Raw genomic sequence first — 20,137 nt, forward strand, 5'->3', positions numbered from 1 at the left:
AATGGTGAGTTATTAGCACCACCTGACCATTAGTGCCATTTAATCATTTTGGTGACATTATTTTCATTTATAGAGCATGGGTGACCTCACACACCATATAAGGCTTGGATCACTGGAATGGACGGGAACTTGTGGAAGTCAGCCCTTAAGGGTTTCTTACGGGAGGTGATGAGTAAACATAAAGGGATACAGCTCCTTAAAATAAATCAGGATAAAATGTCAATAACCTTTGCAAGTAGTTGAATATCTGTACTAACCTGTGCAAATATCCCAGCAAAATCAAATATGAAGGCAGAAAATGGAGTCTGTGGCCAAATGCTCCAAACTAATATTTGATGGCTGGAATGGAGGAGTGGTGGAAGTTGAGGTGGTAGCTAGATGGTGGACACACTTGCCAATCTAGGGCATCTTTGTTCCTGCCGCATGACTGGAAGGAAGCAAAAGAAGACTGCATGAGGCCAATCTTACTTTTAATGTTTCTGGCAATGCCAGCCCTATGCTGCAGCCCAGTTTGGGATACTGTAAGCCCAAAGATGATCATGAGGATCCTAGGTGAAACAAGTTTGAGAACTCTCACTCTAGTTCTTGTTCAGTTAAGTATACAGTACGAAATTGCTCTTAATTTTGCGCAACTGGGAATTCATGCAAAGAGGTTATTGCAAGTAGAAAAATTTGCATTGATGCAACTGGGCTTGTCTGTGTGTGTGTCTGTGTGTGTGTGTATGTGTGTGTGAGTGACTGTTGACAGTCTCCTGAATGAAAAGTCATCCACTCTTACAAGACATAATATTTATTGCAACCAAAGGACTAGATGAGAAATCCTTTTATGCATGAAATTATTTAATTGCCTGGTGTTTCTTAATACGTAATGTTTACTGGCAAACATATATTGTCTTTTATTGATGGGAATGGGAAATTACCATTGCATATGGGGGGCGGGTGTGGGGTTGTTATTTGTTCCATATGTCAGGTTTCATTTCTTTTGAGGGTCATGTCAAAGAATCTTGGTGTGGTACAATCTTAATACCTGCTCTAACATGGTGACTTGGCATAACACTCAATATTATTATTATATATAAACACAGAAAATGCTGCAACTACTCAGGTCAGACAGCCTCTGTTGAGAGAGAAACAGAGGTAACGTTTCAGGGCAATGACCTTTCATCAGAACTGAGAAAAGTTAGAAATGTAATAGGTTTTGAGTCGGTAAGGTGGGAGGTCGGGGGCGTGGTGGTAGATGTGAGAAGAACAAAAGGGAAGATCTGTGATAGAATGGAGGGTGGTAGAGATTAAATGACAGAAGGATTCATTTGGAAATGAAGAATGAGGTGCGAATGGCAGGATAGCAGCCATCCAAATGCAAAGTAAAAGAATTTTTAAAAAACGAAGAAAAAGCAAATTAGCAAAAAGAGAAACAAAATGGGGGCAGAGGTTATGATATAAAATTGTTAACTGACATTTCCTTTAAACACGTGTTTTGTTTCTTTACTTGCCCATTACCAGTCTCTCTTCACCCTGAAACCCCTTGTCATTTAATCTCTCCTGCCCTCCATCCTGTCACAGATCCTCCCTTATGTTGTTCTTCACTCCTGCCCCCATTTCTCTTGCTCAAATCCTATTATATTTCTAACTTTTCTCAGTTCTAGCGAAAGGTCTTTTAAAAAAAAAAAATTCTGCATCCCCTTTGTTTTCCTATCAGTCCCTAAGGACTACTGGGTTGCATTTTATTATCCAGCACCTGTCATGATGTATTCTCTGTGATTCAGAAATTAAACACTGCAAGCACATGACATTTATTTAAATTAACTGACTTTGCATTATATCACAAGGTCAGCTGTTTGCCCTGCAGTTGTAACTAGCAATCTCAGCCCTTTGCAACTGGCACCTTGTTATTGATCCATGTCTCCAAGAGAATCCAGACTCACTTCACCTATCACTGAGAGAAAGACAAAACAAGCTTTCATCCATGAATAAGGGCCTGATTCAATCCCTGGTTTTGGTTTTTCGGTTATTGAGTGCAAGGTTATTTTGAGGTGTGTTTCTGTGCTCAGGCCATAACAAACCTGATCCTCGTTCTTTCTCTGTCTGTTGTACTGCTTTAAAAAGGCTCAATGTTATCAATCCCTAGGATCTGATAGAATACAGTAGTTTGTCAGCATGTCGCATCATGCACATCACAACAAAACCATATCGTATACTATACTGCTTGATCTAGCAATGCCATTCCAGAAAGTGCTGGCAAAGTAAGGTCCAAATAGCAATCATTCCCTGGGATGAATCTTGCTGAGGACTTGTATAATGAGTATGCATGAAAACCTATATTGGGTTGAGTACAATGTTGACTGTCTGATGTGTTGGGTCTGAGGTGCTTGTATATACCATAAGATTATATAATTTGGAGAATCCTATCGGGTTGAATGCTGAGTGGAGAGTAGAGACTTTGCTGTTCAATGAGATTTTCTCTAGCCTACTTCTGCACATTTTTGAGCTACCCCTTCAAAAGCCGCTAGCAGTGATTCAGATACTAAGCACTGTCTGTGGAATTTATTTAAATTAACTGCCTTTGCCTTGTCTAAGTTCAATTGTTAAAGATACACTTCGTCATGGCATATAAGAGGGATGAAAAAGAGGTTATCAGTTTAAGACCCTTTACATATCTATCCCCATTCCCTCCCTTAGCCATCTTCTCATTCCTTCTCCTCACCCCCAACATACACTACAGACCGGTTGAGATTTGGGTATAATTTTCTGAATATACATTGATGTCGAGCAAGGTTCTCCAAAACCTGCACACATTTGGAGAATTAAGTCCATGTTCCCTTAAATAGCAGTTGAACTTCAGCCTTCCAACATGATTGCTGACTGCTTGTATCTTTTGTGTATAAATAGGTGCTTCTTTGTATACTTTTAAGCCTGCAGAACCCAACAAAATCGAATTGCTAAGCTCTAGTTTTAAAATACATTTTTGACAATATTCTTATCTTATTTGATAGCACTAAAATACATGCAGAAAGTAAATGTCGTGTTCCAAGTGAAGCTAGCTTGGTTGCTATTGGCACTTGTCAGTCACTGTCACTTCTGTGTTTCTATTTGAAGCTAAGTTCAAGAACGGGAAAAAAATAATGTTCTGTGTGGATACATTGAGTCAGTGGTGCAATTTATTTGGGATGACATAGTGGAAATTAGTACAGTACTTTCTTTGTCATGTTCTCAAAGCAAAGTAATTATTTAAAAAATAAACTATATATAAAGTAGATATTCTTTTCCAAAGAAATGTCTGCTAGTATCTAGTGTCAGCACTGGAAGAAGTTCCTAAGCTGTATTAAAAACCTAGGTAGATGCCATAGTTGCTGTGTAGTGTGCTTTAACACACCTACACAAATGTACAATGTATAGACCTAAAGCACAGTAGTTTCCTTCGGTCAAATAAATTCATAATGGTTTCATTAGACTAACCTGTTTACATTGGCTTGTAGTAGAGCCAATTAATATCCAGAACTTTACAATTTAAAGAGGTTTGGCAGAGATGAGAATGAACTATATCGCAAATGCATTTTGGGGAAAAATAAAGATCGAGATTTTTAATTTGACTTTGGTGACAAGGAGCATTTAGACAATAAGCTTCCAAATTCTCCTGATAAGACAAACAGTGCATAAGGTAACACCATTCTCTATTGATATGAAAGCCATCTATAGCTGAGCCTTTCAAGCCTGTGTTTCACAAAAAATGAGACAGCTGATATTTCTTAACTTTGTAGCATCACCCCAATTTAAATTTGCTTTCAGCTTCCAGTTAATTTTGGCTTAGCCAAGCATTTTGTTATGCTGCCGTCTCTGCTGCCCTCACTGCTGTGGGGGATGGTGTGGTAACTAAAGTTATTCAACAAAGGCTGCCTGCAACTGAGCATGTGCTAGTCTCACTCGGTGCAATACAGAAAGATGGCAAAGAGGATGGGATGGAATTTTCATTTACATTTAATTTGAGAAATTAAGGATTGAGAAACTTTGTGATACTCTTCTTGGAACTTCTAAAGTTGATTTTGAAGAAGTTTGAGCAGTTTGCAAGATTGCTCTGTCTGTGAGCATCATGTTCAGGTACAGCTGCAAGGTACCATAAATGTTTTCCTGGAGATTCCTGGGTCTTTCTACATTATTTGGCAAGCAAAAAGACTCATTATCCAAGTGGATGATGCTTGACTGTCAGCCAGACAGCCATTTTCCACCCCCCATTTTCAATATTTTTATATCTGATAAAGAGAAATGTTTAAAGAATCTTTAGTTCAAAACAATCATTTTTATTGTTCCTCGGATTTTTCTACAGGATTGAACACAACAGTGTCCAGGAGATTGGTCTTCAATTCCTGGAGACTCCAAGCCAATGCTAGAGGGTTGGCAACCCCATACGTAATTGAAAAATGGCACTGGAGGCATATTTAGGGACAATGGGGGTATTCAACCCTTATAAAGAAGACCATTGTAATTATGAACAAAGGTTACACATTTGGCTGAAAGTGAGTAAAATAGGGGCTGAGGATAAAGTAAATGTTTTCCTCTACCATGATAGGGCCAGATGATTTTGAGGTAGTGGCTAACCAGTACCATGAAATATTATGAAATTATTAAGATTCTGGACTTACATTATGGCATGATAAGAATGAGATTTCACTGATGTGCATTCAGTGAAATGAAGCAGTTGCCAAGTGAGACTGTTGCAGATTACATTCTTGAATTAAAGAAATTCTCTCATCACTGTGGCACCTAATTGACCTCAGAGATATGTTGAAAGGAGGCTTACAGAACAATACATTCCAGGCCAAACTTTTGAGCAAAGGCAATAAGCAGACATGGAAGGAGGCCTGTAATGTGGCCACAGCCATGGAAACGGCAGAAAGAGCTGGCTGCAAATTGCAAAGAAGTACTTTTCCTGAGGCAACAAGGAAGATCCATCAGATTTCAGCAAGATCCAGGCCATGGCAACCAAGTTCATTGTCTCAGAATCTAAAATTCAGATTGCTACCAACCATTTAAATGCCCCATTTCCAGTCATAGTGCTATGCTTGTGGGAAGGTCGGTTATATCCAGACGGTAAGCAGGAGTAGAGAAAATAGTAAAGCTCCAGGTCGCAGCCATGCACCAGGTTGAGGCCGTGGTAGATCTAAAGCTTGTTCAGGAGTCCGGAAATCCTTGAATGTGCATATGATGGATATGGAAGCAGAAGTTGATGTTATCGAGCAGGAAGGTCAAGAGTTGTCCTCAGTCAGAGCGCAAGGACAACAGCAAGTGGAAGCTGAGAGCAAAGGGGCTGAAGATAAAATTTCAGCACTCAGTAGAAATGAAAGTTAGAGATTCACAACTTTCATCATTGATACAGCTGCAACCATGTCTGTTTTCTCAGAGACTACAAGAAAATTCTAAGTCACATTCCCTTATGTAAAACTCATGTGAAACTGACTTGTTTTTCCAATAACAGTATTCCAGTAAAAGATTGATTTCTAAGTTCACGCCACAGTAATGAGAGAATTTCTTTAATTCAAGAACGTAATCTGCAGCTGTCTCATTTGCAACTGCTTAATGTTAATGTTAGAGTCGCATATGATGATACATCCTGTTACTTTATATTGGTAGTGGTGGGGAACAATGTCCTGAAATTTTCCCGCATCAGGCGGGCTCGGCGGGAGCGGTCGGGGAGCGCTTTCACCAATTAAGGCCCGCCCTGTGTGGATCACGAGCAGTCAGTGCTACCTGTGTGGGCAGGGGGAGGAGAGAGAGTCGGGTCTAATGCGCAGTTCATGCATGTGTGCTAAAGAGCGCTTCAATCTCCCTGAGGCTCGGAACTGCCTCAGGGAGATTGAAGCGCTTTTTAAAAAAATAAATAAAGACATCAAAAATTTAATGAAACATGTCCCCTCATGTGACTGCGTCACTTGAGATGGGACATGTTTTTATTTTCAAAATAAAGGTTTTATTTAATTCGTATTAACTTTAGGAAACCTCATCCTGCTCGTGGATGAGGTTTCCTAAAGAGTGTAAAGGCCACTTGGCCTTTTCACCTGGGACAGTGTAAATTTCAAGTTAATTAGGTCCTTAATGGCCTTAATAGGCTTTCAATTATCAGTGAACGCACAGTCAGCTCCGGCACGTGCCCACCAAATGAAATATCGCGCAAGCGCACGGTGATGTCGGTACACAAGTCCGACATCATCATGCATCATATTACGTTCCGGCATGTCAGGCGCATGCCCATACGCCAAAGGTAAAATTCTGGCCAGTGTCTCCCTGGTGGGAAGGAATTGACATAAGAGACGGTTAAACTGGGCCAAGTTGTGTACTTTAAGGACCAGTAAGAGCATGTTTTACGTTGAGAAAGTGCTAAGAGAGCACAAAGTGGTCTTTGAGTGCAGAGGACCAAATAATAAAATTAAACATCAGTACGAGATTAAATATTTTAAGTCAGCACATCATGCAAATGCGAACATTATTTCGAAATTTCCTGTGAAGACTGAATCACCGCTGACTCCCCTGTGAATTACATTACATACATAAATGGCATGCCAGTATCTGCAAGAGAAATTGGTGAAGATACTCCCAACGATGTGTTGCTCAATGAAGTGCTTAATCGTGTCATGAATAGCTGGACTAAAGAGTATGATGATGAGAAATTGTAGGAATATCTCACACGTAGAAATGAACCGAGTGTACATCAAGACTGTCTCCTTTGGGGTCTTTACTCCAATAAGAATTAGAAAGAGATTATTAGAGGAAGTTCATCAAGAGCAAACAGGGATAGTCCATATGAAAGCAATGGCAAGAAGCAATTTTTGATATTCAAAGGTAGATAGAGATATTGGGGAGTTGGCGAAAAGTTGTGAAGGGTGTCTCAGAATGAGAATAACCCAAACAAGGTTTCTTTAATTGCATGGTCAAACACAAATAAACTGTGGGAATGAGTAGATACCGATTTCTTTGAAGTGGAAAGTAAAGAGTACCTTGTTTTGGTCGAGAACCATAGCAAGTGGATAAATGTTGAGTCTGCCCAATTCCAAAAGTGCCAAAACCATTGAGGTTGTGAGGAGTTGGTTTATATTTATAGCTTGCCAGAGTGTAGGTGTCAGCTAATGTCCCACAGTTTATATCACGAGTTTGAAATATTTCTGAGTAAGAATTGGGTCAAACACAATATAGTACCACCATATCATCCAGCATCGAATGGCATTGCAGAAAGAAGTATACAGACTGTGGAAAGGTCATTGCAGTAGTAATTGCTAGGTAACAAGCTGGGCAGTAATTTCCATGTTTCTCATCGACACAGGCTAGATAATTTTCTATTCTCTTGCAGAATAATCCCACAGTCAACAACAGGTTACTCACCTTATGAGTTAGTGTTTAAACCGAAACTCTGTCAGTGTCATGTAGATCATTTACTTGAAAAAGGAAATCTGATAAATCCTATAGTCAAAATTCCTCTTCCAGTCCCAAGTGAAAGTCACAAAGAAACTGAAAGTCACGAAGAAACTGAAAGTTTGCTGGTATCACAGAATCCACCAGTAGAGCAGAGTGAGCCAGAGTTTTTGATTAAGACAAATCAATCAATGTCACAGTCCAAACCATTAAGTCGATTGGTCGTCAAAGTTAAAGTTCATTTTGACACAGTCAGTGATGTTGAGACAGCAGAGTCAAGCTCATGGAAATGGAAAAAGATACTCGAATAGAAAGAGAACAAAGCCATGGGTTAATTGAAAGTATGTAGAAAGGAAAAATAAAATTGTTCTTTTCACTCTTTCTTGTCAAATAATATTTTTGTTAAACACATGGGTGTAAAGGAAAAACAGTTTTTTCTGTAAATATAAAATACTCTGGAAATGTTGGTAATATATATTTTACTTGTGATTACAGTAACAAATTTGCAACCAACCTGTTAAACTTTCAGGTATTGTTGATGTTGGTTAGGTCATATTGTATTCTGGGTGATTGTAAGCATGTTATATTTTGTATTTTAATACATACGTTTCTTTTTCAGGTGGGAATGGTGTGTGTCACATTGTAATAGCCAAGCATTTTGTTATACTGTCCTCTCTGCGTATGTGAAAATAAAAGTTAGTCAATAATGGCTGCCTGCAGTTGAGCATTTGTTAGTCTCACTCAGTGCAATACAAAATAGCTTATGCTATAGAAAACTATATTAAACTATCTTTAAATATTTAAAATGCATTTGTACAATGAAGTTACTATTTATTATTATGTCTTTGTTAGTACAGACATCAGTCTTATGACCACTGTCTAATGGTTCTGTATTTTGTTTCCACCCCAGCCACAAAATATCCTTCTGACAAGTGAATCACCTCTGGGAGAAATTAAGATAGTTGATTTTGGCCTTTCTAGAAGAGTCAATAATAATGAAGAGCTAAGAGAAATTATGGGGACACCTGAATATGTGGGTAGGTATTCCTAAGTTTCACTCATAACTGAATGTGTTCAGTTTTACAGCAGCATAAAGCAGAGGGGAATTTGTGAACCTTGGAAAAATCTCTCAGTGGACACCACTGGGCACCATTTCCATTTCCTACAACGTACTCTTTAAATGAATGAATTCACAAAATAACATGCTTTTTAAAAAAAAATCCAAATCCGATAGGATGTCCCTCTCCAAAGAAGAGTCATATTGGACTTGAAAAGTCAACCCTCTTTCTCTCTCCACCAATGCTGTCAGAGCTGCTGAGTTTTGCCAGCGCTTTATTTTACTTTATTTCAGATCTCCAGCATTGGCAGTATTTTGCATTTATATTAGGATATCTCTCCCCATGTTAATGTTGATGTCTTTTGGAAGTTTCTGTGACTTTAAGCTATTGTAATTCATAAGATCTGAATAGCCCCATTTTTGTTCACTATATAGTTCACTGTAGCATTATTCAATATTTACATTTTTCTCTCTCTGTGATTCTGTGATAGATAATGATACAGCACAGAAGAAGGTCTTTCAGCCTATTGTGTCTGTGCTGGCTCTTTGGTAGAGCTATCCCATTAATCCTACTCCCTGCTCTTGCCCCTCAGCCCTATAAATTTTCCCATCAAGTGAAAGTCAGTATTAAATCTGCTTACACCACATTTTCAGGCAGTGCATTCCAGATCACAACAAATTACTGTGTTTAAAAAAAATTCCTCTGGTTCTTTTACCACCATCTGTGTTCTCCAGTCACCGCCCCTTGTGCCATTGGAAACAGTTTCTCTTTTTTTCACTCTTATCAAGGCCATTCATGATATTGAGCAGCTCTATCAAATCTGTTAAGTTTCTTTGCTCTGAAGAACAACCCAATGTTCTGCAGTGTCTCCAATGTAATTAAGGTCACTCATCTTTGGAATCATTCTAGTAATTCTCTTCCACACCCTCTCCGAAGACCTTGACAGGATTGGCCATTATACTTCAGCAGAGGCCTTACCAGTGTTTTTATGATAAGTTAGCATAACTTGTTTGATTTTGTATGCTCTGCTTCTATTAATAAAACCAAGGATTCCATGTATTTTTTTTAAACAGCCTTTTCAGCTGTCCTGCTGCCTAAAAGATTTGTGTGCATGCAGGTGTCTCTGCTCTTGCACCCCCTTTAAAGTTGTACCATTTAGCTTGCATTGCCTCTTCTCATTCTGCTTCCGAAAACATATCACTTCACACTTTCCTGCATTAAATTTCAACAGCCACATAGAAATATATAAACTAGGAGCAGGAGTAGGCCATTTGGCCCTTCGAGCCTGCTCTGCCATTCATTATGATCATGGCTGATCATCCAACTCAATAGTCTGCTCCCGCTTTCTCCCCATACCATTTGATCCCTTTCATCCCAAGGGCTATATCTAACTCCTCCTTGAAAACATACAATGTTTTGGTCTCACCTACTTTCTATGGTAATGAATTCCACAGGCTGACCACTCTCTGGGTGAAGAAACTTCTCCTCATCTCAGTCCTAAATGGTCTACCCCATATCCTCAGATTGTGACCCCTGGTTCTGGACTCCGCCACCATCGGGAATATCCTTCCTGCATCTACACTATCGAGTCCTGTTAGATTTTTATAGATTTCTATAAAATCCCCCCTCATTCTTCTGAACTCCAGCGAATATAATCCTGATCGACTCAATCTCTCCTCATATGTCAGTCCTGCCATCCCAGGAATCAGTCGGGTAAACCTTCGCTGCACTCCCTCTATAGCAAGTACATCCTTCCTAAGATAAGGAGACCAAAACTGCAGACAATATTCCAGATATGGTCTCACCTAGGCCCTGTCCAATTGCAACAAGACATCCCTGTTCCTGTATTCAATTCCTCTGGCTATGAAGGCCAACATACCATTTGCCTTCTTTACCGCCTGCTGTACCCGCATGCTTACCTTCAGCGACTGGTGTACAAGGACACCCAGGTCTCGTTGCACATTCCCCTCTCTCAATTTATAGCCATTCAGACGTGTCTGCCCATTTCACCAGTCTATGTCCTCCTGAAGTATGCACTCTCCTTCTCGTTGTTCATTAAATTGTAGAGTTTGTCCCCTCTTATGGTCTGAGCTGAGAAATTTTCTCCACTGTTTGCAGTGCTGCTTGATGACCAGTGACAGAGCTATGCTTTCCAGGCTAGAACTGATTCTAATATTCAGCTTGGTGAATAAAAAATTTGGATGTTAGTCAAAGCTAAGATTCAAATCCTCAAAATCATCATGTTTAAATTTAATGACAACTGCCAAATTGCCTGTATGCTGAATTTGACTTGCCCTGGCATGCTTAGCAATGTAATTGAGCTTCAAGAAACCCATTATTTACACAAACATTGTTTTTATTGAGTTAGCAGCACTACTTTGAGTAACCTTCCATATGTTTAACTCATTATTTATATACTTAATTGTCACTGGAATAAAGGACCAATATATTTAAGCAGGACTGATTCTACTTTCAGTATACCAGAATTATGAATATTGTGGTTTACTAATTACTACTAGTTGATGATTTCTGCGTGTTCCTTGCTACTCTCCTAAATTTTCCTTCAAACCAGTAATTGCTGCAGTTATACCACCAACTCTCAACAGTGGTGGCCTGAGCCACACACTCCCTATGAGCAATCTGGTTTAGTTTCAGGGAGATCTTTCCAATGTGATCAGACTGAAGTCACACCCTTAACACTGTACCTGACTTAGAGGCATAGTCTAGTTATCCAGAATATATCAATTTTAAAAAATACTATGGAAAGATAACAACAGGTTTAACATTCAAGAGATTTAGTAACATCATATCGGGCTGAATTTTAACTAAGGAAATAAAAAATAGGTGGGTTTGGGTCAGGTAGGGGGTTAAAGTCTCAGAAATCTGTCTCCCGACTCAAACCCACCTCTTAACCAACCGTTCCCAGCTTCAACTGAGGCTGGAAATTGGGCAGGCAACCAATCTGATCCAAGGGGGTGGTGGGATACAACTTTCAATATGATAATGAGGCTACAAGCCTGATTGTTATTCTGCTTTTGAACTCTCACTCTTGTCAGCCTGGTTTACTGAGCTTCAGTAACCTGGCAGCTTCCTCAAGGTGACAACTAGGTGGATTCCAAGATGAGCAGCTTCCCGCTTAGCTCTTGTATCCATGTGCCTACCTGAGGAATGTCCGTGACTGAGGCCCTCCCCAGTGCTCTCTTCCCCCGAAGCTTCTGACCTCCACCTGTCCTACTCTTTCCCCTCACTCTTAGGGCTCTCAGCCCTCCAGGATTGACCTGGAGTCTCCAGGAATTGAAGCTCAATCTCCAGGACACTGCTTTGTGCATTCCTGGAGAAAAATCCAAGGGACATTAAAAGAATTATTATTTTTTTCATTTTCTTTGAGCATTTCATTTCTCCCTACCAGGCGTAAAATATTGAAAATGGGGGGAGGGGGGGGTGGAGGGGGGGTGGGGGGGTGGGGTGATGGAGGGGGTGTTGGTGGGGGGGTGTGGAGAAAGGCTGTTTGGCTGAAAGTTAAGCATCATCAAATTGGGTAGTGAGTCTTTTTGCTTTCCAGTTGGCACAGGAAGGCAGTGTGTCACAAGGATGGATGTGTTGGCCACAAATGGCTGGGGCATGGGGGCAAGTCATGTAATGAAATCTCCAGGAGTACATTTAATCACAGTTGGCAACTCTATCTACTCCACACCTGCGATCGTACCTCAATCTTCTCTCCTCAGGATCATCAGCCCCTCCGTTGTCACCCTTTTGATTGCCCACCATTCCTCCAGTTGACCCCCATCCCCAGGACAGACTCGCCTGCTCCTGGGGGTGTCAGTGGGATATCTACCCAACTGAATGCCCAGCTGTCAATCAGGCTGCGCCTGCTGAAAGCTCCACAGCATATGAGGGAATACAGAACTGTGGGATGCCCCTGCTTTCTGACCAACCTGCTCCCTGTGGGTCAGACCAGTAAAAATTCTTCCCAATGCTTCTCTATGACTACTATAGGTTTCTTTCAAATATTTAAAGAAGTTCATTGATGAGTGCAGTGTACCCTGGCTATTTGTGAAGTCCAATAAATTTGCCTCTAAATGTACATTTATTTTGTCCTTTTTTCAGCTCCTGAAATTTTAAATTATGAGCCAATCAGTACAGCAACAGATATGTGGTGAGTTAATCTAGATGTGACCTTTTAAAATGAGCATTGCAATTAAATTGGTTGGAACTTCTTCTCAGAATGACTTTCCTCTGTTTAGGAGTATAGGTGTCCTTGCGTATGTTATGCTGACAGGGATATCTCCTTTCCTGGGAGATGACAAGCAAGAAACGTTCCTCAACATTTCTCAGATAAATCTCAGCTTCACAGAAGAAGATTTTGACAACATCTCCAAAGAGGCCATAGATTTCATTAAGACACTCCTTGTTAAGGAGCCTGAGTAAGTTTCTGATTTCATCTTGTTTCCCATTAATTTATTCAGCTCATTGAAAAATTGGAGGCCATTCTAGTCTTTGGCAAATTTCCATACTTATTTCGCATCTCCAAGTCAGTGATAATAGGGTTGATTGGTATCACTATTACCTGGTGAAATGTTGCTGGGTAAAAAAACTGAGCCAGCAAGTTGAAAAAGTTTTAAACACCTTAGAAACATTTAAAGATAGAAACAGGAGTAGGTCATTCGGCCCTTCGAGCCTGATCCTCCATTCAAATGATCATAGCTGATCCTCTATCTCAACACCATGCTCCCGCTCTCTCCCCATGCCCCTTGATGCCTTTAGAGTCTGGAAATCTATTTCCTTCTTAAATATATTAAGTGACTTGGCCTCCACAGCCCTCTGTGGTAGAGAATTCCACAGGTTCACCACCCTCTGAGTGAAGAAGTTTCTCCTCATGTCAGTCCTAAATGGCCTATCCCGTATCCTGAGTTTGTGACCCCTTGTTCTAGACCCCCAAATATCATCCCTGCATCTGGTCTTTCCAGCCTAGGCAACTGAAAGTACTGCCATCAATTGTGGAACAATTATAATTGGAAATGCATAGGATTCCAGAATTAGAGGAGCACAGATATCTTGAAGGGTCATGGAGCTGGAGAAGATTATAAAGATAGGGAGACAAGTCCGAGAGGAATTTGAAAACAAGAACAAGAATTTTAAAGCCAGCACATTGCTTGACCAGTCAATAAGTACAGAGGTAATGGGGGAAGCAGGACTTGCTGTGAGTTAAGACATGCACAGCACAGTTTTGGAAGAGCCCAAGTTTACGTAGAATGTGGGAGACTTAAAATAGATGAATATAGAGGTAATAAAGGCATGAATGAGGGTTTCAGCAGCCAATGAGCTGAGACAGTGATGAAGTTGAACAACGTTACAGAGGTGGTCTTGGTGATAGCACAAACCTGAGGTCGGAAGTTCATCTCCGGATCAAATGTGACACCAAGGTTGCAAACAGACTGGCTGAATCTCAGGCTGTTGTTCAGAAGAGGGATGGAGTCTGTAGTTAGGGAAGGGTGTTTGCAGCAATGAAAACAGTGGCTTCAGTCTTCCCAATATTTAATTGAAGGAAATTTCTGCTCATCCAGTATTGAATGTTGTACAAGCAGTCTGAAAATTTAGGAACAGTCAAGAGAGGTGGTGGTGAGGTAGAGTTGGGTGTAGTCAATGTGTACGTGAAAACTATTGCCATGGCTTCAAATGATGTCACAGAGGGGCAGCATGTAATGAGGGGGCCAAGGATGGACACTTGGGGGTTGCCAGAGGTAACAGTGCAGGAACAGGAAGCGAAGTCATTGCAAGTGATTCTTTGGCAATGATTAGATAGGTAAGAATGGAAAGCAATCCCACAAGCTGGACGACAGAGGAGATGCATTGGAGGAGGATGTTATCAATCGAGTCAAAGGCTGCAGACAGGTTGAGAAGAACAAGGAAGGAAAGTTTAACTTTGTCACAGTCATACAGGATGTTATTTGTACTTTGATAAGAGGCATTTCGGTACTATGGCAGGGCCGGAACCTGATTGGAGGAATTCAAACAGGAACTTCCAGGAAAGATGTAAACAGCATGTTCAAGGATTTTGGAGAGGAAAGGGAGGTTGGAATTGGGATGGCAGTTTGCAAGGATGTTGGTGTCAAGGGTTTGTTTTTTGAAGTGTGATCATGGCAGATTTTAAAGGAAAGAGGGACAAGACCTGAAGAGAGAACTCTTTACAATATCAGCTAACATGGGGCCAGGAGGGGAAGTTGGATGATCAACAGTTTGTGGGAATAGGATTGAGGGAACAGGAGGTGGGTCTCATGGTCAAGGTGAGCTCCAAGAGGGCATGAGGCGATTGCAGTGATTCAAGAAGAGGGCTCACCACCACTTTCTCAAGGGCAATTAGGGATGGGCAATAAATGCTGGCCTGAATGAATTTAAAAAATCAAAGTATGGTGCAAACAGCTGGGCCTGGAATATTTTTTGATACATATTGAATGGCTGAATTGAGGAAACTTTAGGATAAAAGGGGTTTATGTAGGGAGTGGGGGTACAAGAGGAGAGACATTAATTCATTACTAGCATATGTGTCTTTTTATTATTCAAAAGGAATTGTTTAGGCTGAGATTTTAATAAAATTACAATGCTTCAGCATTCATTTATACAGGATGTTTAAAGATTCCAACTTAGTGGAGCTGATATTACTGAAGTAGTGGGGAGGAGGAAACACCTATAAGCAGGAGCTGTCCATCTGTATGCATGGGAATGGTACCTTAGTGATAATGTTGCTCAACTAGTAGTCCAGAGGCCTGGACAAATGCTCCAGAGACATGACTTCAAATCTCACCATTGTAGCTGTTGGAATTTAAATTCAATTAATTCATGAATGTGGAATAAACAGCTAGTCTCAGTAATCACTGGGTTGTCTTTAAAAACCCATCTGGTTCACAAATTCCCTTTAGTGAATCTGTTGTCCTTATCCAGTCTGGACTATATGTGACTCCAGACCCACAGCTTTGTGGTTGATTCTTAACTGCCCTCTGAAATTGTCTAACATTCAGTTGTATTAAACTGCTATGGAAATGTCAAAAAATAAATAAAATGGGATGGACCACCCGGCATTGACCTAGGCACCGGAAGGGACAATGGCAAACCCAGCCCAGTCGACACCGCAAAGTCCTCCTCACTAACCTCTTGGGACATGGGCAAAAATTGAGAGAGCTGTTCCACAGGCTAGTCAGGCAACAGCCTGACATAGTCATACTCACCAAACCTTACAGCCAATTTCCCAAACACCACCAACACCATGTAACCGTAGCACAGTGTTATGTAGTTAGGAGGGATTGAGTCTTCAGTATGACTCTGGAACCTTATGGCAGCAGGTTAAATATTGAGGTAAGGAAACCTACCGTTTACCACCTACCATCTATCTTCAGCTGATGAATCAGTATTTCTCCATGTTCAGCAATGCTTGGAAGAAGCACTGAGGGTAGCAAAGACACAAGGACTTCAGAGCAGCAGGTGGTAAGAGAACCAATACAAGGGCAAAGTCTACTTGACCTCATCCTCATCAATCTATTTGTCACAGATGCATCTGTCCAATTCTGTATTGGTAGGAGTGACCACCACTGTGGAGACAATGTCCCATCTTCACAATGAGGATACCCTCCATTGTGCTAAATGGGACAGATTCAGAACAGATCTAACAGCTCAAAACTGGGCATCCATGAGGCGCAGTGGGTCATCAGCAACAGCTAAATTGTAATTTATAATCTCATGGTCCGGCATATCCCTCACTCTACCATTACCATCAAACCAAGCGATCAATCTGGAGAAGTGTAGGAGAGCATGCCAGGAATAGCACTACCACATACCTAAAAATGGTATGCCAATCTACTGAAGCTACAAGGTATGCTAAACTAAACAATCAACATGTTACAGACAATCCCACAACCAATGGAGTAGGTCAAAACTCTGCAGTCCTGCCACATGCAGTTGTAAATGGTGGTGGAAAATTAAACAAATAACGGGAAATGGAGGCTTCACATACATGCTAAAGCAGAGTCCAGCATATTAGTACAAAAGAAATATTTGCTACCATCTTCAGTCTGAAGTACTGAGTGAATAATCCATGTATGCCTCCTTCTGAGGTCCCAGTCTTCACCCAGTTCAATTCACTGCATGAGGTATTGAGAAATAGTTGAAGACATTGGCTAGAGTAAAGGCTACGGGCTCTAACAACATCCCAGCTGTAGTACGAAAAACCTGTCCTCCAGAACTAGCCATGCCCCTAGTCAAGCTGTTCCAGCACAACTATAATACTGGCATCTACCCCGCAATGTGGAAAATTGCCTAAGTAGATCCTGTCCACAGAAAGCAGGACAAATCCAATCCAGTCAATTACCATCCCATTACTCTACTTTTGATCAGCAAAGTGATGGAAGGGTCATTCTTAAAACTTTGTTCCAAAAATGGACAAAAGAGCAGAAATAAGGAGGTGGGGTGAGAGTGACTTCCATTGACATCAAGGCAGTATTTGATCAAGTTTGGCATAAAAGAGCCCTAGCAAAATTGAAGTCAATGGGATCAGGGGAAAATCTTTCCACTGGTTCGAGTAATACTTAACTCAAAGTAAGATGCTTCTGGTTGTTGGAAGCTATTTGTCTCAGCCCCACGATGCCACAGTTCTTAGGGTAGTGTTCTAGCCCAAATATCTTCAGCCGCTTCATTGATGAACTTCTGTCCATTGATACGATCCCGGATGAGACCTGCAATTTTATTACGATCTGGTTGGGGACCAGTAACTCTTGTTGTAAAGTAGACAAAATCTGAAATCCCAGTTACTTAGTAAGAGAATAAAGCCACAAGATTCCATGGTTTTAAACACAACAGAAGAACTTTTACTGTATAAAAGTCAGCAAAGCGAACAGTCAGCACTATCTATCTTATTCTCTAACATCCAGAATTAATGAGTTAATTATGAATTAACAAGTGATAAAACACATCACAAACTGCACTTTAAATGGCAGGCACAGTCAAGACAGATCCCCGAATATCCCAGCAACCCACCCAGACATCGAGGAATTTCAGCTCCTCTCCTTTCAAAGAGCTAGTCTGATCCCCAGCTGACAGCAGCTCTCCCCCAACTGAGTTTCACAGGTACAATCCTCACCAAAACACACACTATTCCACATCTCTCAGATCTGCTCCCAGGTCCAGTCTTCTTAGTCTTCATTGCCAGCTGAGCCAATGTACTTCTGAAACTGCATCCCACTGTGTTGGCTAGGCTACACTTCAGCTTCTAAACACAAGCACAGTCCTGACTCTTCAGCCATGCTGCTGCCAACAACTTCTGTTCACCTCCCAGATCTCTAGCATACAACCACTCCTGGGCTTCTCGGAGCCCAAACACCCAAGCTGAGCTGCCACAAACAATTGGTAGCCTTAGTGAATTGATTCTCCTCCAGCTTTATGGAGCAGATAACCACATCAGCTTCACTGAGCTGACACTGCTCCCTGCTTTCTGTGCCCAACTCTCAGTGGAGCTGTTGCCAACAACTGCTGCTTGAACTGAACTGAGTCCGGTTAAATCTTACAACAGAGGTCAGCCTCTGTTCTGAGGCAGAGTCTAATGTATCAAGCCTTAGTACATTCTATACCTTAAATGTTACAATCCCCAGTCAACAAAAGATCACTCTCACAGATGCTAACTTACAATGGCTCACCATCCAAAAGCGCACAGACAAAAATCCAAAAACTGTTGATTCCCTCACACCATCATAAGATAGGGATGTTGACTGATGGATGTTTACTGATGATTGCAGAATGTTCATTACAATTTGCAACACTTCAGATACTGAAGCAGTCCATGCCAATATGCATCAAGACCTGGTCAACATTCAGGCTTGGGTGTAGGGGTTCCCCTTTTCCATCAGAGACCCTCCCCACACTTAAGTTCGTGACACCAGATTCACAAGTGTATGACTTCAACAGAATGACCAGCAAGACAAGTTTCTTCTGATAATTCACAATTGCTTTATTGAATCACCCACAACCCCACAATATTAAACCCAACATTTAAAACAACCAATTCCCAGCACCTGACATACAGTCAGCACGACTCAAACTTACAAAAACACAGACAAAACACCACACCCTATCCTGAAACCTGAAGAAAATAAAAACTCCTCAGACCAATATCACCAAGATATGGCTGAAACAAGTTACAAGGTACCGGCAAAAAAAACCAAGTTTTCACCCCAAACCTTCATAAAACCCTCAAACCAATATCACAATGTTTTGGCTGAAACTTACAATCCCCAACATAGCTGGTCTATCCGGTGTTGACTGTAGAACTGAGTCAAGGTGACCAAACACGACCCTTCCAATTGCAGCCCAACACCTTAGATTTGCTCTTATTTTATAATAATTTAACTCAGACATGTCAAAACATATTTCCTGTTGTTCCAATGTCCATTTAGTTGATTCCACACAAAGTTCAGAAAAATGTCATCAACTCCTGCTGGTTGAAACAATACACGGTTTTCCATGGAAGATATATCCAGCCGAATATTATCAGTTCTCATTGTATAAGCAATTATCTTGTTGTTTGAGGTAGCACAGTAACAGCACAATAACAGCACCTGGCTCCAAAGTTAATGAGGGTTTGAATGACCCTATTCCAGCACTATTGTCTGTGGAGGTTGAATAATTCCTTGAGTGTATTGTATTGATATGTCCTTTTGCCATTGTATTGGGTAATGATACTTCTTGATTATGTTAGTCAATGTCCAAACCTTTTTGCTAAGTAAGTGTTTTCACTAAATGTCCGAATTAACTCCTTGCTGCCCAGCCCTGTACTGTTGACTGCAGCTTACCATTTTGAAATTTATAGTTCCAATAATGAGGTCAAAACATGTGTCTGGGTTTGAAATTATGTTCCATAAATTTCGCAGCTGGAGGGGATTTCGATCCTACATGGGCTAGTAAGCGGCAATTAACATTGTCATGCTACGCAAGTGCTAGGCAATGACGATCTCTAACAAGAGAGAATCTGACCATCTTCTTTTGACATTCAGTGGCAGTGGCATCACTGAACGCTCCTCCATCAACATCCTGGGGTTTACCATTGACCAGAACCTGAACTGGACTAGCCATATAAATACTTGGCTACAAGAGCAGATCAGAGGCTAGGAATTCTGCAGCAATTAACTTACCTCCTGACTCCACAGAGCCTGTCCAATATCTACAAGACACAAATCAGGAGTGCAATGGAATACTCTCCACTTGCCTGGATGAGTGCAGCTCCAACAACACTCAAAGCTTGGCACCATCCAGGACAAAACAGCCTGCTTGATTGGCACCCCATCCACCACTTCATTCCACTCCCTCCACCAGTGAAGCAGACTGACATCAGTGTGTACCATAGAAACATAGAAAATAGGAGCAAGGGTAGGCCATTCGGTCCTTCGAGCCTGCTCTGCTGTTCGTTATGATCATGGCTGATCATCTAACTCAATAGCCTGCTCCCGCTTTCTCCCCATATCCTTTGATCCCTTTCGCCCCAAGAGCTATATCTAACTACTTCTTGAAAGCATACAATGTTTTGGCCTCAACTACTTTCTGTGGTAGCGAATTGCACAGGCTCACCACTCTCTGGGTGAAGAAATTTCTGCTCACCTCAGTCCTAAATGGTCTACCCCTTATCCTCAGACTGTGACCCCTGG

At 41.1% G+C, this 20,137-nt stretch overlaps 1 protein-coding gene across 2 annotated transcripts in view; it reads left to right on the forward strand.

The window, feature by feature from the left end:
- stk17a (serine/threonine kinase 17a) overlaps window positions 1-20,137 on the forward strand; it is a 106,764-nt gene that overhangs the window by 83,008 nt on the left and 3,619 nt on the right. For both annotated transcript variants that reach the window (XM_041184985.1, XM_041184986.1), the window contains exons 4-6: window positions 8,309-8,435; window positions 12,564-12,612; window positions 12,701-12,880. In XM_041184985.1, the coding sequence (XP_041040919.1) occupies window positions 8,309-8,435; window positions 12,564-12,612; window positions 12,701-12,880 (356 nt within the window). The remainder of the gene's footprint in view (window positions 1-8,308; window positions 8,436-12,563; window positions 12,613-12,700; window positions 12,881-20,137) is intronic.

This window comes from Carcharodon carcharias, chromosome 3, assembly GCF_017639515.1.
Source record: "Carcharodon carcharias isolate sCarCar2 chromosome 3, sCarCar2.pri, whole genome shotgun sequence".
Taxonomy (NCBI): domain Eukaryota; kingdom Metazoa; phylum Chordata; class Chondrichthyes; order Lamniformes; family Lamnidae; genus Carcharodon; species Carcharodon carcharias.